The 24,738-nt window shown below is 39.5% G+C and overlaps 1 protein-coding gene across 5 annotated transcripts in view; it reads left to right on the top strand.

The window, feature by feature from the left end:
* The window catches only part of LOC111327147 (uncharacterized), a 24,718-nt gene extending 77 nt beyond the window's left edge, over positions 1 to 24,641 (top strand). The window contains exons 1-17 of one of the 5 annotated variants that reach the window (XM_088731770.1): positions 1 to 128; positions 654 to 702; positions 1,441 to 1,549; positions 3,268 to 3,558; positions 4,984 to 5,292; positions 6,242 to 6,325; positions 7,026 to 7,334; positions 8,075 to 8,371; positions 9,102 to 9,401; positions 10,117 to 10,416; positions 11,122 to 11,430; positions 17,453 to 18,379; positions 18,524 to 18,754; positions 19,180 to 20,532; positions 21,142 to 21,288; positions 21,753 to 21,842; positions 22,533 to 24,641. The exon at positions 1 to 128 is cut by the window's left edge and continues 77 nt beyond it. In XM_088731770.1, the coding sequence (XP_088587896.1) occupies positions 1 to 128; positions 654 to 702; positions 1,441 to 1,549; positions 3,268 to 3,558; positions 4,984 to 5,292; positions 6,242 to 6,325; positions 7,026 to 7,334; positions 8,075 to 8,371; positions 9,102 to 9,401; positions 10,117 to 10,416; positions 11,122 to 11,430; positions 17,453 to 18,379; positions 18,524 to 18,754; positions 19,180 to 20,532; positions 21,142 to 21,288; positions 21,753 to 21,842; positions 22,533 to 22,540 (5,241 nt within the window). In that variant the 3' untranslated portion in view covers positions 22,541 to 24,641. Of the gene's footprint in view, positions 129 to 653; positions 703 to 1,440; positions 1,550 to 3,267; positions 3,559 to 4,983; positions 5,293 to 6,241; positions 6,326 to 7,025; positions 7,335 to 8,074; positions 8,372 to 9,101; positions 9,402 to 10,107; positions 10,417 to 11,121; positions 11,431 to 17,452; positions 18,380 to 18,523; positions 18,755 to 19,179; positions 20,533 to 21,141; positions 21,289 to 21,752; positions 21,843 to 22,532 lie in introns of all 5 variants that reach the window. The other 4 variants (XM_088731769.1, XM_088731771.1, XM_088731772.1 and 1 more) reach the window with 4 other exon arrangements.
* The last annotated feature ends 97 nt before the right edge of the window (positions 24,642 to 24,738 follow it).

Below are 24,738 nucleotides of genomic sequence, written 5' to 3'. Positions count from 1 at the left end.
TCAACAAGTGAAGTTCCTGAGGAGTTTAAATGTGCTGTGTGTGGGCTAACAATGAAGGATCCCATACGGATCGGCAGATGTGGTCACAGACTTTGTGAATTCTGCCTAGGGAGATGTTTCGGGTTGAGGTAACGGCCGTACAAGGGCGCTGAAGCCAGTTTTGGTTATAACGTACAAGGTTTTGCTCGTTTGAATCCAGCATGATGCTATCAGTCAATTTCTGTCTAAGGGACTCTTCATTATTCTCTTTTGCGACAATTAATTGCTTGATAGCGTTACCAACTGATTGTTAGTTGAACTTTTCAAATATCAGTTGTACATCGCTCCAAGTTTTGTATACGGCCCGATCGATTCATATGCAAACCGAATAATTTACTCAGTTATTTCGGCACTACTGAATTGAGGTGGGTTATCGATTTGTTAGAAGTAGGATTACAGCGTCACATTTAGACCATTTCAATTTGAGTCTATTTTAAATAGTTTGTATTTAGTATTCAGAATTTGTTTGCGATGTTTGATTTATTCAGTGTAGCCCTCAGAATGAAGCGTCACAGGTGATAGGTTGTGCATCGAGGAATATTCTCAAAGGAAGTAACTTACACGATGAATAAGAATTCTGTTTTGACTTTGTACCGACTTCCTCTTCTCAACAGTCGTTCTCCAGAATGTCCAGTTTGCAGACATCCTTTATCGCGTAACGAGGTAATAATAACGGATACGTTGGTGGTGGTGGGTCACGCAAACTTATAATCACACTTTTTACTTGATATCAATGATGACAGAATTTTTTTAGTTTAAATGGGGTCAAAATTGGTAGCCATAGAAACCGTAGTGAGAGCTGATTGTGTGTGGGGCAGACGGGTTGACGTTAGCCGTTTCGGAAAAAGCTGTCATGGACGGACGAGCGTTTGAAAACAATAATACGGATTTACCAGCGGGTGTCTTGCGGAAAGTGAGAAAAAAAGGTTAAATTCCTTACTACTCCAATACGTAAGATAAATGAAAGCAGGAATTTATTTGGAGAACTATTAAATCTTGGTCATATGATATTTTACTGTGAGATGTCTCAAATTGTTTCAAATATAAACGCTTCGTTTCGGTGGTAAAAGCAAATGACAGAACCTTTCTTCAACCTTTGCTGCACAGATCTTACCGGTGTACTGTCCGCATGTAACATAGACCTGCTATCGTCATAAATATTTTGTCTGACTCTGGTTCTTCCTCTTTTCAAACATTTCCCTCGTCGTTTACTGGCAATTCCATCGTGAACACAATAAAGAATAACTACGGCCAGCGTGGCTAGGTATACGGACGACTTTATCGCGCCGCCGTGCAAAGTTTAACAAAAAAGTAGGAAGGTGGGAACTAATACAAAGTGGATAAAGTCTAAAACAAAAATTTGTTTAACTCGTGGACTTCGAAACTTTGAACTTTCCTTAGATACTGGAGGGCCAGGATCGATATCAAGCTATGCAAGTGATCAAAACAACCAAAGAAGCCGAGGGCAAGCTAAACAAGGAAGGGGCAACAAATCTCAGGGTTAAACAGGGTAAGTTTCTAGAGAAACGATAGATGAGGTGTAATAAGATAACTTGGTTTTTATCCAATGAGTTGAGAATGTAAATTAGCCACCAAAAAGACTCTCAAAAGCTGACGTTTCGACCGATAGCCTTTCGTCAGAGCAAAGAGAGAAACTTTGGGTTGTGTGTGTTTTAGATGCAGAAAAAATGGAAGCGACACAAATGATGTTAATGTACATCCTTACTGGTATCTGGCACATATGTGTATATGTATGTGTATTTGTATCATATGTGTATGTGTATGTGTATGTGTATGTATATGTGTATGTGTATCATGTGCATGTGTATGTATATGTGTATCATGTGTATGTGTATGAATATGTATATGTGGGTGTATCATATGTGTATGTGTATCTGTGTGTATCATATGTGTATGCGTATGTGAATGTGAATGTGTATGTGCATGTCTATGTGTCTATGCATGTATCTGTGCATATATATAATTTGAATATATCAACAAAGTTGAAATGGTAAATTGGCCACCGTTACGATTATAAAAGCTGACGTTTCGAGCGTTAGCCCTTCGTCGGAGCGAATAGAGGAATTGTGGGTTGTGTGTGCTTTTAAAGGCAGAAAATAGAGCTACGTTATTGGTGGGAACATGGCAACGAGAAAAACACGAATAAATTAATGGAATGAAAAGCGTTCGTTGATACCTGTGGGATTTCGAATCAACGAACGCTTTTCATTCCACTAATTTATTCGTGTTATTCTCGTTGCCATGTTCCCACCAATCACGTAGCTCCATTTTCTGCCTTTAAAAGCACACACAACCCACAATTCCTCTATTCGCTCCGACGAAGGGCTAACGCTCGAAACGTCAGCTTTTGTAATCGTTACGGTGGCCAATTTACCACTTCAACTTTGTTGAATATATCCAAATTATTTCGTTACTCCCACCGACGCAGCCCCAAACAGTTTCTTTAGAAACTATCAGCCTTTATTCATGTGTGTATATATGTTTGTGTATGTCTATGTACATGCGTATGTCTGTCTATATGTATGTATATGTTTATGTATGTGTATGTGTATGTATATGTATGTGTGTATGTATGTATATGTATATGCATATGTGTATGTATACGCATATGTGCATGTGTATATGTTAGTGGCATTTCAGACGATGAGCCTGCGAAGAAAGGCAGCGGTAAAAAATGGGAAAAACTGGCAGAACCTGTCAAACCTTCTGACGGAAGTCAAAGTGAAGGTATAGCGAATTGACACATTTCTAGTTTCTGTCGCTTGTGTAAGAAATGCGGGAGAAGTCTCGTAACACAAGTAGCTATTGCGTGCAAGTATGGCGCAGAATTTAAGCACTTAACCCTTTGCACCCAAATATCAGTAAGTATATTCCTCATACTGTTTCCCCTACATTTTCTGAGATGCTGACAAGGGAATTTGTTTAACAATCAAGAGCTTCTTCAATTAGTGATCATTTCCTTTATTCTCAAGACTTTAATGCTTAATATTGTGAGGAGAATTTATAGGCTAGTCACTCTTAGGGTTCAGCTTCAAAATCCTACTGTACAAGGTGGTTTTCACTTTGAAGTGAAAGGTGAAGCTTTAGTTTGAGACAATCAAGGGTTTCAGACGGCGGTGAAAGGTCTCAAAGGCGTGGTAGACCTGGACCATGCAAATGAAAACTGAGAAGTAATTTTTGTGAATCTGGTTACTTCAATTATTTTAGCTAAGCTAAGAACTGCGGACGAAGTTCTGCTTCAAGATTATCAATGTAAAGAGGAAGAACTGTTGGAAAAAAAAAGATTGGCTGAGAAAGAAACGTTTCAGCGTGAGTGGGAGCATTGGGGGCAGAAGATCGCGGAAGCTGAAGAGCAGCTGTGTCAAATACTGCAAGAAGAGGAATTGGAGAGGATCGAGGGAGTCCTGCGTCATAGGCGGCAGGACGGGGAGGTAAAGGAAGCAGAGAGTAAACTGAAAACGCTGGAAGTAGAGGAACAGGCTGCCCTGACTAAGGAAGGTTAGTTTTAGATTTTAGAAGTTCTCCATACTGTTCTCTGTACTTCTTCTAGGGTCCTGACTAGAAGAATTTGTGTAGCAATCAAGAGCTTCTTTAGTTGTTGATCATTCCCTTTATTCTCGTGACCTTTATGTGCGATTCAGTGGTGAGGTTTTTATTTATTTAGCTTCGCCTTATTATCTAAGGCAGGGACATCACTACAGCTTTAGCCAATTACAGTGAATCATGCGTTAACAATGAGAAGGCCAGAACCCACCCACCCCCCCCCCCCCCACAATTCCCAGTAAACAGGCACGACCACGTCAGGCGTTATTGCAAGGAGAAATCAGTTGCTAGTCACTCTTGAGGGCTAAAGAGTTCAAGTACTGTTGCCTGGAACAAGAAGGTGGAAACATTCATTTGGTATTCATTAAACTAATAAAGAAGGTTCTAACTTGTAAGTCTGGGAATAAAACGTTGGCGTGTCTCCATTCAAATGAAAGCTAAAGATGTCGTAGGTTGTGTTATGGTGGTTCCAACTGTCACTAAAACACCGGTGTGGGACCATTGTCTTTAAAAAGTTACCTTATTATAGGAATATAACGAAGCATGTTAATAACGCGAAGAAAATTTACGCGTCATAAAATTAACGCGAATTTTCCAAAAGCTATGCTTACATACATTTAATTAACGCGAATTTCCGTGCGGTATGTTGCATAATTAAGGCGTGAATTTAATATTTTTCGCACTCATTTCGTTAGAAAACAACAACGGCCAACAACAAAATTTGCTCTCTATTTCCGGTAAAAAACATAAGAAATGAAATGAGATGACAAAAATGCGATAGACATTTTGCGCAAGAAAGTTGAAGAAGTGAGTTATCCCCTCAGAGAAGACGATCGCTACACTGATGAATCTAAGGACATTTTGAACTTAATATTAAAGGATGATGCGTCAACCGACTCTGACGGTGACGTAGAGGAATTTTGGCTTTGCTTATAATAAAGGTGTCTTTAAATAACGATGCTTTTAATTAACGTCATTTTAATTAACAATGAGGTAATTTAAGATACATAAAATTAACGCGAATTTTTGAAATTCGCGTTAATTACATGCATTGTTAATTTCCTATAATAAGGTATACTTATCAATTAGCAACAACCACATGGATGCGGAAACTTCATGCGATGGGTTTTTAAACCTGTGTACAAGGTGGTTTTAACTTTGAAGTCTGGGTGAAGCTTTAGTTTGAGACAATCAACGGTTTCAGACGGCGGTGAGAGATCTCAAAGGCACGGTAGACCTGGATCATCCAAATGAAAGTAACTGAAAAGTAATTTTTGTGATAGTTTTTACTTATCGACCGCACTTTTCCTCTCTTTAATACTCAGTATACTTGTGCGAAGCTTCCTATTTCCCATTTTTAAAGAAATCTGGTTACTTCAGTTATTTCAGCTAAGCTAAGAACTGCATACGAAGAAGCTAAAGTTCTGCTTCAAGCTTATCGACGGAAACAAGAAGGACTGTGGAAACAACAAAGGTTCGTTGCGAGAGAAACGTTTCGACGTGAGTGGGAGTTTCAGAGGTGGAAGGTTCCGGAAGCTTCAGAGAAGCCTCGTCAAATACTGGAAGAAGAGGAGTTGAAATGGAACGAGGGAGCACTGCGTTATAGGCAGCAGAGCGAGGTGTTAAAGGAAGCAGAGGGTAAACTGAAGAGGCTGGAAGTAGAAGAACAGGCTGCTCAGACTAAGAAAGGTTAGGAACGACAGTTTACAGTTACGAACGACAGTTTACAGGAAACCGACACACACCGACAGATTACTAGACGAGTCATCCTACAACCCTACATCACACAAAGCCACAACTATCAGAACTCTAACACGACGCGCACAACTAGTATGTGACTCGACAGACAGCTTATCCGACGAGAACAAATACCTTCACCGTGTTTTTACGAAGAACAACTACAACAACGACTTCATCCGACGAAACACTCACCGACCCACTACCACTACCGAAACAAACGACACCGCAACCCCTACGACTACAGCAACCATACCGTACATAAAAGGTATGTCTGAAAACATCTCGCGCATCTTACTACCCTTCAATATCCGCGTCGCCCACAAACCCATCACCACACTACGTCAGTTACTAACCAACGTTAAAGACAAAGACGAACCGAGGAACAGACAGGGAACGATTTACAAGATCAATTGTTCCGACTGCCAAGCCTCCTACATCGGTGAGACTGGCAGAAACCTCACAACAAGACTGACTGAACACAGACGGGCGACGAGGAAAGGTGATGTCAGCAATCACATTGCTGAACACCATCGACTTACCAACCACAACATTGACTGGGACTCTGCGCAATGCCTAACCTACAGCACTGATTATTTTCAACGACTGACTCTGGAAAGCTGGTTTACTAACTTAGAACAGACTCCCCTAAACAGATGTCAACAACTACCCGCCCCATACAAACGACTCATTCACGACATAAACATCACAAACGACCGAAAAAGAACAACCTAGCTTTACCGACAGACCGAAACAGACCAATCACGAACGACTTACGTCACTTGAGTCTTACAGCCAATAACATCACGGCAAAACCAACCGATCATTTCACACGAACTGGAATAAGAACATTCTACTGACAACAATCACTCACTTGACTCTGATGATGACTTCCGCACAGGTTGTCGAAACGTCAGTCACTGCCACCGACAACAGTCCTTCTCAGGACTACACTCACCCGGACGATCAGACTACACCTTCCAAGGTTAGTTTTAGATTTTAGAAGTTTTCCATACTGTTCTCTGTACTTCTTCTAGGGTGCTGACCAGGAGAATTTGTTTAATAATCAAGAGCTTCTTTACTTGTTGATCATTTCCTTAATTCTCCTGACCTTAATGTATGATTCAGTGGTGATATTGTAAGGGGAAACTACATGCTAGTCACTCTTTTGCCTGGAACAAGAACGAGCAAACATTCATGTGGTATTCATTAAGCTAATAAAGAAGGTTCTAACTTGTAAGTTTGTGAATAAAACGCTAGCGTGTCCTATTCAAATGAAAGCTAAAGATGTGGCAGGTTTCGTCATGCTGATGGTTATAATGATGGTTCCTACTGTTACTAAAACTCTGATGTGGGACCATTACCTTTAAAAAGTTATACTTATCAATTTAGCGACAACCACAAAAATGTGGAACCTTTATACGATGCGTTTAATCCTACTGTAGAAGGTGGTTTTAACTTTGAAGTCTGGGGGAAGCTTTAGTTTGAGACAATCAACGGTTTCAGACGGAGGGGAGAGATCTCAAAGGCGCAGTAGACCTGGACCATGCAAATGAAAGCAACTGAAAAGTAATTTTTGTGATACTTTTTACTTATCGACCGCACTTTTTCTCTCCTTAATACTCAGTATACTTGTGCGAAGCTTCATAGCTCTTTTTTTTTTTGTAAAAATCTGGTTACTTTAGTTATTTCAGCTGAGCTAAGAATTGCATACGAAGAAGCTGAAGTTCTGTTTCAAACTTATCTACGGAGTCAGGAAAAAATGTTGGAAAGAGAGAAAATGTTTGAGGAAATAATGTTTTGGCGTGAGCGGGAGCTTTGTTGTAAGGAGGTCGAAAGAGATTTAGAGAAGCGCACACAAATACTACAGGAAGAGGAAATGAAGAGGACCAAGGGAGTGCTGCGTGATAAGCTGCAGGGCGAGGAGGCAAAGGAAGCAGAGAGTAAACTGAAGAGGCTGGAAGTAGAGGAACAGGCTGCCCAGAACAAGAAAGGTTAGTTTCAGATTTTAGAAGTTCTAGATACTGTTCTCTGTACTTCTCCTAGGGTCCTGACTAGAAGAATTTGTGTAGCAATCAAGAGCTTCTTTAGTTTGGGATCATTCCCTTAGTTTATTTTCGGGATCTTCATATGTGATTCAGTGGTGATATTGTAAGGAAAAATTAGCTGCAAGTCTCTCTTAAAGGGTTAAAGAGTTCAGGCATTGTTGCCTGGAACAAGAAAGTGTAAACAGTAATGTGGTATTCATTAAACCAATAAAGAAGGTTCTAACTTGTAAGTTTGGGAATAAAACGTTGGCGCGTCTCCATTCAAATGAAGGCGAAAGATGTGGTAGGTTTTGTTATTCTGATTGTTATAATGGTGGTTCCGGAAACTGTTACTAAAACCTCGGTGTGGAACCATTGTCTTTAAAAAGTTATACTTATCAATGATCAATAACCACATGGATGCGGAAACTTCATGTGATGGGTTTTGAAAACCTGTGTACAAGGTGGTTTTAACTTTGAAGTCTGGGTGAAGCTTTAGTTTGAGACAATCACAGGTTTCAGATGGCGGTGAGAGATCTCAAAGGCGCGGTAGACCTGGACCATGCAAATGAAAGAAACTGAAAAGTAATTTTTGTGATACTTTTTACTTATCGACCGCACTTTTCCTCTCTTTAATACTCAGTATACTTGTGCGAAGCTTCCTATTTCCCTTTTTTAAAGAAATCTGGTTACTTCGGTTATTTCAGCTACGCTAAGAACTGCATACGAAGAAGCTAAAGTTCTGTTTCAAGCTTATCGACGGAAACAAGGACTGTGGAAACAAAAAAGGTTCGTTGCGAGAGAAACGTTTCAGCGTCAGTTGGAACTTATGAGGTGGAAGGTCCTGGAAGCTTCAGAGAAGCGTCGTCAAATACTGGAAGAAGGGGAGTCGAAAAGGAACGAGGGAGCACTGCGTGATTGGTGGCAGAGCGAGTTGTTAAAGGAGGCAGAGAGTAAACTGAAGAGGCTGGAAGTAGAAGAACAGGCTGCTCAGACTAAGAAAGGTTAGTTTTAGATTTTAGTTTTCCATACTGTTCTCTGTACTTCTTCTAGGGTGCTGACTAGGAGAATCTGTTTAAGAATCAAGAGCTTCGTTACCTGTTGATCATTTCCTTAATTCTCCTGACCTTAATGTATGATTCAGTGGTGATATTGTAAGGAGAAACTAGATGCTAGTCACTCTTAAGGGTTAAAGAGTTGAAGTACTGTTGCCTGGAACAAGAACGAGCAAACATTCATGTGGTATTCATTAAGCTAATAAAGAAGGTTCTAACTTGTAAGTCTGTGAATAAAACGCTATCTTGTCTTCATTCAAATGAAAGCTAAAGATGTGGCAGGTTTCGTCATGCTGATGGTTATAATGATGGTTCCGACTGTTACTAAAACTCTGATGTGGGACCATTACCTTTAAAAAGTTATACTTATCAATTTAGCGACAACCACAAAAATGTGGAACCCTTATGCGATGCGTTTAATCCTACTGTAGAAAGTGGTTTTTACTTTGAAGTCTGGATGAAGCTTTAGTTTGAGACAATCAATGGTTTCAGACGGCGGTGAGAGATCTCAAAGGCGCGGTAGGCCTAGACCATGGAAATGAAAGCAACTGAAAAGTAAATTTTTGTGATACTTTTTACTTATCGACCGCACTTTTTCTCTCCTTAATACACAGTATACTTGTGCGAAGCTTCACAGCTCTTTTTTTTTTGAAAAGTCTGGTTACTTTATTTATTTCAGCTGAGCTAAGAACTGCAGACGAAAAAGATAGAGTTCTGCTTCAAGCTTACAGACGGAAACAGGAAGAGCTGTTGGAAACAGAGAGATTGTTTGAGGATGAAATGTTTCGGCTCGAGAGGGAGCTTTGGAGGAAGGAGGTTGTAGGACCTTTAGAGAAGCCTAGTCAAATTTTACAGGAAGAGGAATTGAAGAGGACCGAGGGAGTGCTGCGTGGTAGACGGCAGGGCGAGGAGGCAACGGAAGCAGAGAGTAAACTGAAGAGGGTGGAAGTAGAGGAAGAGGCCACCCAGAACAAGAGAGGTTAGTTTTAGATTTTAGAAGTTCTCCATACTGTTCTTTGTACTTTTCCCAGGGTCCTGACTAGAAGAATGTTTGCAGGAATCAAGAGCTTTTTTGGTTGGGAATCATTCCCTTTATTCCCGTGATCTTCACGTGTGATTTAGTGGTGATATTGTAAGGAACAATTAGCTGCTAGTCTCCCTTAAGGGCTAAAGAGTTGAGGCATTGTTGCCTGGAACAAGAAGGCGTAAACATTCAGGTGGTATTCATTAAGCCAATAAAGAAGGTCCTAACTTGTAAGTCTGTGAATAAAACGTTGGCGCGTCTGCATTCAAATGAAAGCTAAAGACGTCGTAGGTTTTGTTATGCTGATGGTTATAATGGTTGTTCCAACTGTTGGGACTATTGCCTTTAAAAAGTTATACTTATCAATCAGCAACAACCACATGGATGCGGAACCTTCATGCGATGGGTTTAATACCGCTGTACAAGGTGGTTTTAACTTTGAAGTCTGGGTGAAGATTAAGTTTGAGACAATCAATGGTTTCAGACGAGAGTGAGAGATCTGAAAGGCGCGGTAGACCTGGACTATGCAAATGAAAGAAACTGAAAAATAATTTTTGTGATACTTTTTACTTATCGACCGCACTTTTCCTCTCTTTAATACTCAGTATACTTGTGCGAAGCTTCCTATTTCCCTTTTTTTAAAGAAATCTTGTTACTTCAGTTATTTCAGCTAAGCTAAGAACTGCATACGAAGAAGCTAACGTTCTGCTTCAAGCTTATCAACAAAAACAGGAAGAACTGTTGGAAAGAGAGAAATTGTTTGAGGTTGAAATGTTTCGTCGTGAGCGGGAGCTTTGGAGGCAGGAGGTTGTAGGACCTTTAGAGAAGCAGAGTCAAATACTACGGGAAGAGAAAATGAAGAGGACCGAGGGAGTGCTGCGTGATAAGCGGCAGGACGAGGAGGCAACGGAAGCAGAGAGTAAACTGAAGAGGGTGGAATTAGAGGAAGAGGCCACCCAGAACAAGAAAGGTTAGTTTTAGATTTTAGAAGTTCTCCATACTGTTCTTTTTACTTTTCCTAGGGTCCTGACTAGAAGAATGTTTGCAGGAATCAAGAGCTTTTTTGGTTGGGGATCATTCCCTTTATTCCCGTGATCTTCACGTGTGATTTAGTGGTTATATTGTAAGGAACAATTTGCTGCTAGTCTCCCTTAAGGGCTAAAGAGTTGTGGCATTGTTGCCTGGAACAAGAAGGCGTAAACATTCATGTGGTATTCATTAAGCTAATAAAGAAGGTTCTAACTTGTAAGTCTGTGAATAAAACGTTGGCGCGTCTCCTTTCAAATGAAAGCTAAAGACGTCGTAGGTTTTGTTATGCTGATGGTTATAATGGTTGTTCCAACTGTTAGGACCATTGCCTTTAAAAAGTTATACTTATCAATTAGCAACAACCACATGGATGCGGAACCTTCATGCGATGGGTTTAATACCGCTGTACAAGGTGGTTTTAACTTTGAAGTCTGGGTGAAGATTAAGTTTGAGACAATCAATGGTTTCAGACGAGAGTGAGAGATCTGAAAGGCGCGGTAGACCTGGACTATGCGAATGAAAGAAACTGAAAAGTAATTTTTGTGATACTTTTTACTTATCGACCGCACTTTTCCTCTCTTTCATACTCAGTATACTTGTGCGAAGCTTCCTATTTCCCTTTTTTAAAGAAATCTTGTTACTTCAGTTATTTCAGCTAAGCTAAGAACTGCATACGAAGAAGCTAACGTTCTGCTTCAAGCTTATCGACGGAAACAGGAAGAACTGTTGGAAAGAGAGAAATTGTTTGAGGTTGAAATGTTTCGTCGTGAGCGGGAGCTTTGGGGGCAGGAGGTTGTAGGACCTTTAGAGAAGCACAGTCAAATACCACAGGAAGAGAAAATGAAGAGGACCGAGGGAGTGCTGCGTGATAGGCGGCAGGGCAAGGAGGCAACGGAAGCAGAGAGTAAACTGAAGAGGGTGGAAGTAGAGGAAGAGGCTGCCCAGAAAAGGAAAGGTTAGTTTTAGATTGTAGAAGTTCTCCATACTGTTGTCTGTACTTCTCCTAGGGTCCTGACTAGAAGAATTTGTGTAGCAATCAAGAGCTTCTTTAGTTGGGGATCATTCCCTTTATTCCCGTGATCTTCACGTGTGATTTAGTGGTGATATTGTAAGGAAAAATTAGCTGCTAGTCTCCCTTAAGCGTGAAAGAGTTGAGGCATTGTTGCCTGGAACCCCGGGAGGGGGTGCTCGATATATTCCTGGGTGGGGAGGTGTGGCGCGGCCCCTCATACCCTGACCCTGTTTAAGACAAATATCGCTGATTTTCCTACCCTGTTTAAGACAGAATTCCGATTTTTGAGAGTAAAGACATTTAATGTGCGTGGTATCAATGCCAAAATCAACGGAATTTCATATGAATTGAAATTGGAGCTTGTAAAAATTTTGCTGTTTATCTTCTAAGAAAAGATATCCTGTTTGAGACAAAAATTGATAAATCGATACCCTGATTAAGACAAAAAATGAAAGATTAGAGCTTGTAAAAATTTTGCTGTTTTTCTTCTAAGAAAAGATATCCTGTTTGAGACAAAAATTGATAAAGTGATACCCTGATTAAGACAAAAAATGAAAGATTAGAGCTTGTAAAAATTTTTCTGTTTATCTTCTAAGAAAAGATATCCTGTTTAAGACAAAAATTGATAAATCGATACCCTGATTAAGACAAAAAATGATACAAGCTCTAACGTTAAAAATATATCAAGTCGAAGGAACAGTTTTGGTCTAAGTCCACATTTTTGTCAACAAAAGGAAAATATACACATATCGGTTTAAGGGACATTGGAGGGTACCCAATACCGCAATACCGTGCGAAAAAATGGCAAATACCGATACCGCATATTTTAATTACATTTACAATCGGTTCCACATACTTATGGTTGCTTCCATCTAGCGCGTTTAATCATCTCCGTCATTTATGCTCAAATATGTTTTTTTTTTAATAGTTTGGTAGTTCGCAAATTTTCACTGAAAAGTAAACTTCATTCGGTCAACCTTTTGGTAGGAATGTACAAAACGGAAAACATGAAGAGAGGTGTGATCCCTAATACAGTCCTGATAGTGAATAACAATTCTCTTACCTTAAAACGGTTTTCTAAAGGGCATTTGCATGATGGCGTCATTATTACTACAACCGGTTTAGACTGTTCACAGTTCCCTATTTTTCCGTGAGACCGTCGGGATGGAAGACTTTGCGTTACCTCTTAAAATCTCCGACACCTGCTGCCTCGGTACATATGAAACCAAGATGGCCACCAGTAACGCAAAGCACTCGATCTCGATGGTCTTACGGAAAAATAGGGGACTGTGAACCGTCTACAACTACTACTACTACTTGAATACATTTAGTTTTCCCTTTCATATCAAATTTGTTAATTCCAAAGCGTTATATAACAAATTTAACGCTCTAACTTGCACAAAACAGGAAAATCGTAAAGGATTCTGGTAGTAGTGGTAGTGGTAGTCAAAACACGTCATCACGCATATCGCCCAATTTCCGGTCAAGTGTAGGCCAGTCTATCCGTAGCAGCATCGGACAAATGCAACCGTCTTTCAGTTCAATAAACGATTATTAAATGGAATAACTCTGCCAAATCGAGATCGTGCACCAAGGAGGAAGTTTGCTGCTCTTCCGATTTCCCCTTGAAGAGTTTCTTGAAGTACTGGCGCACTTTCATAAGTAGTTTCCTCAATTACCTCATCACTGCTGGGATCGAACTCATCCACCAATTCTTCATCTGCTGTATCATCTTCTGCTGTTGGGGTATCCACTGTTTCGGTGGCCTTGGGGGTTGTCTAATGCGACACACTCTCTCTGGTGCAGGAATTCTGGTAGAGTACCATTGTCATTGGATGCAACAAGAATACCTACTTACCTACCTACCTACCTACCTACATACATACATAGGTTAATTGACCACTCCCCTTAGGGGCTTTTCAGGGCCAATACCCACCCATCCCACCCATGGGAGGACATCCACCACACAGTAATCTCGTGCGTGGGAAATTAACGTCACCTACTCCTAACTCTGCAGGAGACGGGGCCTACGGTTCATTCGTCCTTATCCGAGAAGACTAGAATATCTATCCATTTCTTGATTATAGAATGGTAGCAAATTCTCCTCACTTATTTTAAGACCACGAGTATTGACTCATTGTTAACTGTCACAAAATGACCCGCAAATGGTGTAATAATTTACCATTATGTCTAAAGACTTCTAAATATTAACTTTTATTGACCTTTATGTCTTACTGTGTGTTTTGTTTTGCGTATTGTATCGAAAGGAAAGCGCAAAAAACTCTACCGCAATACCGTAAACAATCATATTTCACCGAATACCGTCATGAAATACCGCAAGGCTAGACGATACCGCAATACCGTACGTTAAAATTTAAATTACCGAAATACCGCATGAAAAAAAGCCCAATACCGTAATACCGTAAACCCCCATGTCCCCCTCGTTTAAAAGGTGAAGAGTTCTTACCACATACAAAAGCTCTCTTTTTTTTTTTCAATACTGACATCTCGCGCACGAAGTGAGAAGAATGTACGAAGGCTTGAAATTCTATTTGAGAACGATTGTGGCCGTTCTATAAAAACCAAACTCAGTGGTCACTTTGTTAAAAACAAAATATGCGAGGAAACGGGCAAGGAATACTCCAAAATAATGCAAATGATCATGAAAGTGATTGCTAAAAGGCGATTGCGTGACACTCGGTAAGTTGTAAGATGACATATGTTATCATGTATCAGACAAAAAAACAGTCTTCAAAATTTCCAGTCTGCATTCTGTACCCAATCTGCAGTCTGCAGTCTGCATTTTGTACCTAGTCTGCATTCCGCACCGGGTTTGCAGTTTGTATTTTGTACTCACCGATAGCTAAAATGTGAATTCTGGCAATTCACCCAACATCACCCCAGCACGCGCAGTTCAAAGTAATACCAAGTAGTTTCAACTGTATCCGGGAGTTACCCATTGGAATTTAATTATCTTCAAAACTCATTCAAACCCAATGTATCCACGACTTATTTACAGTTTTCTTTGATTACGTCTGTGGATAAAACGCTGGCGTGTCTCCATTCAAATGAAAGCTAAAGATGTGGTAGGTTTTGTTATGCAGATGGTTATAATGGTGGTTCTAACTGTTACTAAAACTCCAGTGTGGGACCATTGCCTTAAAAGGTTATACCTTCATGTGTGATTCAGTGGCGATATTGTAAGGAGAAATCAAATGCCAGTCTCTCTCTAGGGTCACAGAGTTGAAGCATTGTTGCCTAGAACAAGAAGGTGTAAACATTCATGTGGTTCATTAAGCTGATCACGGATATTCTAACTTTTAAGTCTGCGAATAAAACGCCAGCGTGTCTCCATTCAAATGAAAGCTAAAGATTTGGTAGGTTCTGTTTTGTTAATGGTTATAATGGTGGTTCTAACTGTTACTAGAACCCCGGTGTGGGACCATTGCCTTTAAAAAGTTGTACCTATCAATTAGCAACCATCACATGAATGCGGAACCTTCTTGCGTTGCGTTTAATCCCGCTATATAAGGTGGTTTTTAACTTTGAAGTCTGGAGGAAGCTTTAGTTTGAGACAATCGACGGTTTCAGACGACGGTGAGAGATCTGAAAGGCGCGTTAGACCTGAACCATGCAAATAAAAGCAACTGAAAAGTAATTTTTGCGATACTTTTTCTTTTCTACCACACTTTCCCTCTCCTTAATACACAGTTTACTTGTGCGAAGCTTCATATTTCCTTCTTTTTTTTTTTTTTTAAAGAAATCTGGTTACTTCAGGTAAGCTAAGAACTGCGAAGAAGCTGAAGTTCTGCTTCGAGCTTATCGACGGATAAAGGAAGAACTGTTGGAAAAAGATGGATTGTTTGAGGAACAAATGTTTCGGCGTGAAAGGGAACTTTGGAAGCGAATAAAACCCTCTACAATATACGCTTTTACGCGAGTGTGTCTTTGGACTGATTAATAAGGCATGAAACCTTTACGGATCGACTTGAAATTTGGTCCAAAGGCTCCCAAGACAGCAATCTAAAAATACCGCTCGGGGCTTGATCGTTTTTTGAAATTGGTCTCCCGCAATGGTCTCCTACTTAGCGCGTGTCGGTAAAAGTTTGATAACCAAACTTGACAGAAGGATTGTAAAGCAACTAATAGGAATATCGAAAAAGCCGTTTTTTGACCTACCCCTTAAGAGCGAAATTGTGCATAAGTTCTAGTTGTGCGGTTAGATTTGATACTCGATTAATTCGCTCAAAGAAACACCGTTCTTTTCCACTTTTCTCGCCCTAATCGATATACGATTTGACCAAGCAAAAACGAACAGTTTTTTCTGGAAAGTGCATTTCATAACCTTTTCATTGATATATAGTTTATGGTGGTTACGTTTTAAATAGCGTGGTAACAATGTTTTGGCGAAGGACACCCGCGAAGGTCTACCGTATCCTTAACGTGATGACGGGCGTGGTCTCAGGCGACATAAATTTTGCATTCTTCTCAAAATTCATACACAGTTGAAAGAGTAAGGCAAGGATTCTTGCATTGGACCAAGAAAATTTAGTGGAAGAACCTTTTCAATCCTCTATCATTACTTTTGAGCGTCAAACATAGGCTTGAAAAAAATGTGAACAGCTCATAAATAGTGAATCATGATGGTGTGTACGCAGTGATATCTGGGTAGGGTCATGGGCTTGATGAAATGATGGGAGATGCGTGCTCTAGAAATCCTGTTGCGTATCCTCAAGGTGCCATCCTTCATGATAAATAGCATAATTTTTATAATGCCATTAGATGCCTTCGCTGGCTATCCTCCTCTAGAAGGGTTCCTCCGGGTATCGAAATAACTACGTCCATAATTGCGATTATTCAAGTTCCATGCGTATGCTTGACTTTTTCTTTTTGCTGTGAAATCATCCACAATATCACTACAGTACTGTGCAAAAGTAATGCGAGCTATTATCGCCGAATGTCGCATTTTGTTCATCCGATACATCGCCGATATATCGGAAGAACAAAGAGGGCTTGATTTGAAGTTCGTTGTAGTATTATGAAACGAGGCAGTCCACAAGAGAAATATCCTGATTAAATATTGAAGAAACGAAATTATTTTGAAAGCAAATGATTTTTTCTAAGGTATCGTTTACAGCGCCTTACGGTAAAATAATAGAGAAATCATCACTCTATCCAGTAGCTCGATTAAGCAATACGTAGTGGTTTAGCGCGTAGTTTTCAAACACGATGGGTCATCTATCGATCAACAGATCAGCTAGACTTGGTTTGACTTTGTTGCTATGCGAGTACAACAAGTGAATAATGAGAAACACTTCTACAAGCGTAATCAAACAAATATATTTAGACTCAATGGCTCTTTAACTACTCAAAGATTATTATGGTATTTCATACTCTACAGGGTAAAAATCCGCGGGTGCTTTGCAAACACGATTGGCCATCGATCGATCACCAGACTTTGTTTGACTTTGTTGCCATGCAAGTGAAACAAGCGAATTATGAACAACACTTTTACACGCCTAATCAAACAAATATACAGAGAGTCAATAGATCTTTAACGGCGCAAATGTTTAAAAGTCACTGACCATAAATATCGAGAATCCGCCGACGGTTGAAAAATTTTAATGAAATGAATTACGAAGTTCGTAATACATTTCATTTTTCCGAAACGACGCTTTCGATGAACCTTTTTCAAATATTTTATCAAAAAGTTCTATAGCGCTTTGCTTTCTCCATAAAAACGAAAAGTTTAAAATACGCCTCGATGGCCGTTGCTCCCCCGTATAATGATGAAAAATGATGCAACTTCGGCAACTTCGAATGCCGCAACATGATACGATCCGCTTTCAAATTTTGTTTTCTAGCAGATGGACCTTTTTTCTATTTTAAAATATATATTCCTTCTTATGTTGTTACGTTTAAGTCTGAAAAGTGACCTGTTGCATTTTATTTATTTTTTTTGTAGCTGAAGACAGCAAAGATACCACGGCATCAAAAATCGTAACCGATAAAGGAGCATCACTGAGCGTAAAAGGCGTTAACTTGATCTGTCCTCCTGGAGCCGTGAAAGATCCTGTCAGAATCCAACTTACCTTGGAAGAACCTCACAGATACTGTTACCTGATAGCTCGATGTGATCTCCACAACGATGTGTCATTTGTTGCTCCCATCATCAACTGTCAACCAAACGGCCAGAAGTTCGAAAAATCTGTCACTCTGAGGGTTACATTAAACAGCAAAAGAGTGGAGTCAGACGGTGATCTCCTCGTTTTACATGGAACTCGAACCGGTCAAAACCAAATGATACATTGGGAGGACGTCACTGGTGATTCCAGATTTGATTTGCAAACGCAGAAACTAGAAGTTAGGATCAGCCAGTTTTCATTCTTTAAAACTCTAAAGGTTTTAACAGTGGTAAACACCAAAAAAATTGTAACCCGGCTGAACCTTATGCCCTTCAACTATAACTTGTCAGTCCTCCTCAAAACTAATCAGCAGCAAAGAGCCTTTGATGAACTTGCCCTTGTGTTCATGAGCCAAGACACCTACCAGGAGGAATACTACAGAGATCATGATGATTCTGCCATAATGCGGCTTAAAAAAGATGGATTTGAAGAGCTTCCTACTAACTCCACAAATGCACAGGGAAACGTCTGCATTTACAACAACGAAACCTTAATAATATCAATTCAACTCGGCGAGGATTACAAACTGGTAAACAACCAGAAAGAATGCTTTGAAGTTGTGGTGGACTCACCTGTTTGGTGGAATACTGGACATGCGATCCAATTATCTTTACAAGCTTCTAACACGAATTCAAAAATTGTTTGTGGAAAGATCCTTGTGAAAGGCGAGCATGGACACGTTCGGGAGAGCAAGTTTTGCCAAGAAGGTGAGCTTCTGCCATTCGAGTTATTCGAATGGTAGTCATACCACAATAAGTCTTTGGGTAATACAATTTTCGCATGATCTCATACCAAAATTGCATAAGGTTAAATGAACGTACTTATTTTGTGAAACAAATCATTTATTGCAGATCTGCGTGGCTATGTGAGACACGTTCTTGCTGTGGAGAGAGCAATTTTTAACGTGAAGGCCATCGCTCAAAAGCTTGAATTACCCGCAGAAACTCAGCATCAAGTTGTTGCATGTTGGCAAAGCGAGGCAGAACAACTGGAGCTTACATTAATACACTGGAGGGAAAAGCATAGGGATGCAGCAAATCCGAATGATCTGAAAAAAGCCCTTGAGGACTTAGAACCTGAAGGTAAACCTCTTTTCTCCTACTATGTTTAAACTTGTAAGCATGGTCTGAGTGCGACTAGGAGGTTGTTTACAACGACACACGTTGATGCTCCATCTTTTCATCCACGTTCTGTTTGATTTTTTTGCGAAAAAGCAAGATTGTCAGTTGGAAAAAAAAGGTATTTTTTTTTTACACGTATACCGATTTCGGAAACGGAGAAGAACGCCAGATATTCCATACCCGGCTGACCATTAAGACAGTCCAAATATTTTCTGATATTATTGCAAAGTGCAAAAGCTTACTCTCCTTGCTCATTTTAATGTTGGTCATTTCTAGTGTTGCTCAGTAGTACTACTTGAGTCAACCGTCGGGGAAGACAGGACTACAGATAAGAATCATAATAGCTATTTTGTAATAGTCACCTTATTTCTCCAAATCAATTTTAGAATACAAGGTGAAAGAGAGAGGACAAATGCACATCGAACACTTAAGAGAGTTGGCATTCAAAATCACAGGTTTACGAAATCAGAACTCTGACCTAATGACATATTTTGGTCTTGAAGTTAAGAAGCTTTGCAGCGCAGTTTTAAGAGACTGCTGTATTGAGAACGAAACCTCCAAAGGAGAGATGGAATTAGCGATTCAAACGGAGAATTTTGCCTCCGTTCTTGTGATGAAAAAGCGACTACCAGAGAGCTTTGGAAAAACCTGCACGCTCATGTTCTCCTCTCAAGAGAATGGATTCATTACAAGTAGTTTCCTATGCATCGTTTCTGAGCTCATCCAAGCCATTAAAGAAATCTTCCGAGAGGAGAAAATTCAACGAATACCGAGTGGATTGCAAGGAGTGGAGGAGGGGGAAACGCTCCAAAAAATTACCTCAGGCATTCGAGATGCTGCTCATGATAAGAATATTTTCAAACTTTGGAATGAGGTGTGCCATATTCTCGAGATTCTGTGTCGAGCCAATAACGATGACCGACAAAGAGAATCACAGATACAACGCTGGAGAAGATGCGCCATGATGATTGAAATGTTGTCTTTTCTGGAAAAGTTCTTTCAATGTACTGAAGGACGTAGATTGTACAAAAGATTGGAATTTTTTTCCTACCTTCTCGGAGACATTATGTCAAACCCTGTAGCTTTTGAGGGGAGCTTCTCCCGTGATTTCCACAATGTTGCAGTAAGTTTGTTGAAGTTCGCTAAGTTTGATCCATCACACCTTGTGCGATTTGAACTAAAAAACCCAACTAACTCGATAAATTACCAGACAAAAGATGGCATAAAGTACGATATGTCGAAAGACATGTTTTCTCAGCTCTTTGGGATGATCAAGAGGTGTGATGAAAACTTGCAACTTGAGGCTACTGCACGTGTTCACATCGGTGGACAACTTCTCGCACTTGGAGCATTTGAAGCAATAATCATCCTTCCTGAGCCATGCAGAAAGGTTGTTGAAAATGCTCCCATCGCTTCATTTCCAGTATTATTCAAAAGTGAAACTGACGGAGAATCTTCGAACCTAAGAGTTACTCTGTATTCTACGGAGAAAGACAAAATCAGCAAGGCTCTGGAATATTTGCAGATTGAGTTAGATGGACAATTGAGCCTCTCAAAACAAACAGAAATTAAGGAAACCAGCCTGAAACTTTTGAACGTCGCCAAAGCAGGGACAAGCCTTAGACTACGTTTGACCCACATATGGGGATCAAGGACCATAGGTGTTGAAAGCAACAGTTTTGTGCCTCAGCCGCTGGGATATTCATCTTTAGAAACTCGGAACAATTTGGAAATAACAGGTTGAGATAAAAGTATTATTTTGTAAAAGTAACTTTGCTGGTCATGAAGTCTGCTGTTAAACTATTTTTGTGATATAAATGGCTAATATGATCAACTCGTATTAAGAAATCAGAGACAAGAACCTACTTAATTTCCTTCCTGCGACATTTTCGACACTACGGATCTTTGCACTGATTAACATTTTTCTCTTGTGAGCTAAGTAATGCTATGTGAAACGAGTTGAGTCATTTTTCGACCCATTTCCAAAGTAGTGTTTTAATTACAAAACATTCGTTAGATTCAGTGCGTGACCAAAATGGCTAACTGTACTAGATATTGCTTAGATGAACCTGATCAACCAGCGCTGAGGGAATTGACACTCTTATCAGCAACAAGCGAATACATTGCTGATAGGCGCAACAGTGGCAATTTCGTTCCTACGACATTTTCCACATTTGGGATCTCGCTTTGCACTGTATAAGTATCCTTCCCTTGTGAGTCAAGTAGTGCTTTGACAAACGAGTTAACTCATTTTGCAACCCTTTTCAAAAATAGTGTTTTAATTACTAAAAATTTGTTAGATTTAATGTGTGATCAAAAGTACCTAACTGCTCTATATATTTCTTTAGATGAGTCTGATCAACAAGCGATTGGGGAATCGTCAGTTTTACCACCTGCAGGAACAAGCAAATACTTTGCGGATAACAACAAAAGAGGCAACTTCATGACTGGCCCGTCTAGTGCTGGACTAACTCCTCTCTCAACAAGGTCAACTGGTATGTTTCGGCGGAGATTTTGAACTTATCTAATGGTGCACTCTTTAGGGAGAATCGATCCTTTCTTCCCATTCTTCTGTTCCTTCAATGATCGCATGAAATAAAGCTTGTTGTTCTTTTGCTGGTTGATCTCTCTCACATCAACAAGAAATATGTCGTCAAAATAGTGCAAAATGGTGCATTCTTTCCGGAAGATTGATCCAGATCAGTTTTTTTAATCCGAGATCACCCAATGATCCGTTTTCAGATCCTCAGATCAGCGACGTTATGAATCCCTGTTTTGAGTGGATTAAATAGATCAATGATATGACAATGGACCCAATGTAAAGGAACGCTACAGATTAAAAGAAAAACTCTGACCCGGATCCTCCAAAAGGAACGCACCCTCGAGCTATTTGTAATTTGATGTTGCATTGTATACAGCAGTTTTAATGTAGTATCTTTCTAATTACGCTTTATTTCAGAAGTAAACGTTGATAACTATACCGATCACCCTGTCAGCATGGAGGGTCACGTTTGTGTGACTGTAGAGAACCTTGATCAGCAGCACAGCGGTATGTAAACTTACTCTGTGGTGTATTATTAAATGATTGTGCTGAGTGTAGTGGACTAGAAATTTATTTATAGTAAGGGAGGGAATTGTAAATGATCTAGAAGGAAAGAAGGAAGTTACCCGTTGTTAGCTCATTATATCTGTGTTTGTAGCATTTTTTACTTTGTCTCCTACTTTTCTTCTAAACTTCATTTACCTAATTTTATTGAGTGTAATGAGATACTTACATTTTAAGCTCTTATCGGTCTCAACTACCGACCATAAAGGGCAAAATGATATGATTAACTGGCAACCTGGCATACGCCAGAAAAACAAGAACAACAAGGCTAGCTTTATTTTATGCGATACAGGGTTATTTCGGGCTGTCAGTTCCCCTTTATTTTCATTCATTATTTTATAGTGCTTAGAAAAAAGTAACTGTAGTTTTGGTGAGGGAAAAATGAAGCACATTGTTGTTCTTGTTGTTGGAAGAGAAATCTCTGAAACCATCCTTCGCACTGTTCCTCTAGGTGGTCTAAGAATGGTTTTCCTATAAAAAAGAAGTATTTTTTATCCTTTCTTCCCATTCTTCTGTTCCTCCAGTGATCGCATGAAATAAAGCTTGTTGTTCTTTCGCTGGTTGACCTTTCTAATATCAACCACAAATATGTCGTCAAAAGTAGTAATTAACCAAACGTTTCAAATGATTCAGTTTTCTAGAGGCTGGACCAAGAGCTGCTACAAACAGAATTACAACTGTTATTGGAGAGATTAAGTAAATCGATAACTTTGGAATGAAATTTCATTTGCTGAGTTCTGATGGGGAGTTGTCTAAAACTGTAGAAATTAAAGCCATCGTTCACAGCCGAGAAAATAGCGACCGATTGAATTTTCTCGCCTTAGAAAAGTAGATGAAGTATTGAAGATGACTTTATAGTCATAGCTAGCTGATACAAAAACGTTTATATCCATCTATACACATACCTTTAATTTCCTTTTAAAATGGTGACGGACGATGCATGTATATTGCACATTAAAGGAACAACACCTCTTTTGTTATTGTTCGAAGGTGAATCAAAGACTTCGGAAATTTTGAAACCAGCTATTATACTTTACTCTGTTAATGGAAAAGAAAAGGTGTCTATATTTAGTAGATAATATATAAATAAATGTGGGGGTAGAGTCTACCTTGGCATAAAGTGCTCAATGCTGTGGTAGTAGAGCTAAGTATACATAAGTTAAAGAATTAAAGAGGACGCATCGATTTTCTGTGACTCTGAGTTGGGCGCCTAAGCGCTCGTCAAACAGAAAGAGCTTAGGCGCGAAACTTAGAGTCACAGAGAATCGATGCGTCCTCTTTAACTCTTTGGCATTATAAAGCTTTGCTTTTAGGATTCATTATAGTAAAGACATGTGTTTCGATTGCATAGGCATATAGCTCTTTCCTGGTGACTATTATTCTATGGAGTAATTTGTAGTTAAATTCTATAGGTTTATTTTCTTTGCATGTTTTGCTTATCTGAGTGAAGGCTAGGTTCAGTTAAAATTATCCAGGTTAAGATCTTTTGGCCATTTCTTTTGACCAGTGGGTTCGATTTTGGTCGCATTACCGTACAGCCAGTAGTAATCTTTGCAATTCATTTTCGTTAAATCTATGACAATGGAGTCAGAGATTTTGTAGGAAGTGCTGCCTAAGAAATTATGTTTGTCGATGGGAGGTGCGGTTCTCGCCTTCTCAAGTAGATATTTTGGTATCGCTGAAAGAACTTGAAGAAAATTTAAAAAATTACATTTCATGTTATATCTTTGTTGGAATGTTTGAAATGATAAAAATTTTCCATTGCAATCGAGAAAATCCTTAATTGATAAGACCGCCTTTTCTGACCAATTTAAGTAGAATATTGAATTGCCATCGATTTTAATCTCCTCGTTGTTAAACAAAAGAAGATCTGACAAGTAGTTGGGTCTGTAGAGGGTCTTTAGTTCACGAAAATTCATCAGGATTTGCCTGTGAAAAGGTGGAAGGCCGGATTTCGCCAAAACCTTATTGTCATAATTACAGTGAAGGAGAAAGTTGAGATCGCCAAACTTTTCAATTAAGTGATTCGGGATTGATTTCCAGGCCTCAGGCAAGTGAAGATCGACTGTCAAAAGTCTTGAGATCCAAGCTAGATTTGAAGACTTAAAAAGGATTTCGATGTTCTGAGCACGTAAACCACCATTGGAAATAATCTAGGTACATAACATCCCTTTTTATTTTGTCTTGTTTGTCATTCCAGATAAAATTGAAGATACCACTCTTAATCGTGGGAATGTAGGTGTTAGGAATTGTGAGATGAGAAATACCCAAACATTTCACAATGAGGCATTTACCAAGTAAGGACAGGCCACGCACCCGTGTCACATTTTCACACGGGTGGCCCACGGACCCTCCAATTGTCCAATTTTGTTTTAATAATAATAATAAGTAAGATCTTTTGACAGGGAGCCCACGTCACAAAGTGTGGTTTTCAGTGAGGCCCTGCATAAATCTAACGTAAGGATAACAGAAAATATAAATATGGTTATCAAGAAAAGGATAAAAGGGCATAATCAATAGAAGAGACTACATGTTTTTAACAAGACGTCTAAAAACTGAAAAATCGGAAATGTTCCTAATGCCGTCTGGGAGAGCGTTCCAGTCATCTACTGCATGACAAACAAACCGATGCTGACCCCATGTACGCTTTGATTGTGGTTTACAAATGTTGTTATTAAAACGAGTGTTATAATCATGCATGTCTTTAAAATGATTAAATTAAAATTCCAATCAATTAGTCCATTCAAGGACTTAAAAACCAAAAATAGACGATGAGATCTTCGTCTTTTTTCCAATGTATCCCAACCAAGTAGATCAAGAGCTTCTGTTGCTGATGAAT

Source organism: Stylophora pistillata, chromosome 8 (assembly GCF_964205215.1).
Source record: "Stylophora pistillata chromosome 8, jaStyPist1.2, whole genome shotgun sequence".
Taxonomy (NCBI): domain Eukaryota; kingdom Metazoa; phylum Cnidaria; class Anthozoa; order Scleractinia; family Pocilloporidae; genus Stylophora; species Stylophora pistillata.
Note: the sequence above shows the minus strand (reverse complement) of the source record. Positions and strands in the feature narration are given on the sequence as shown.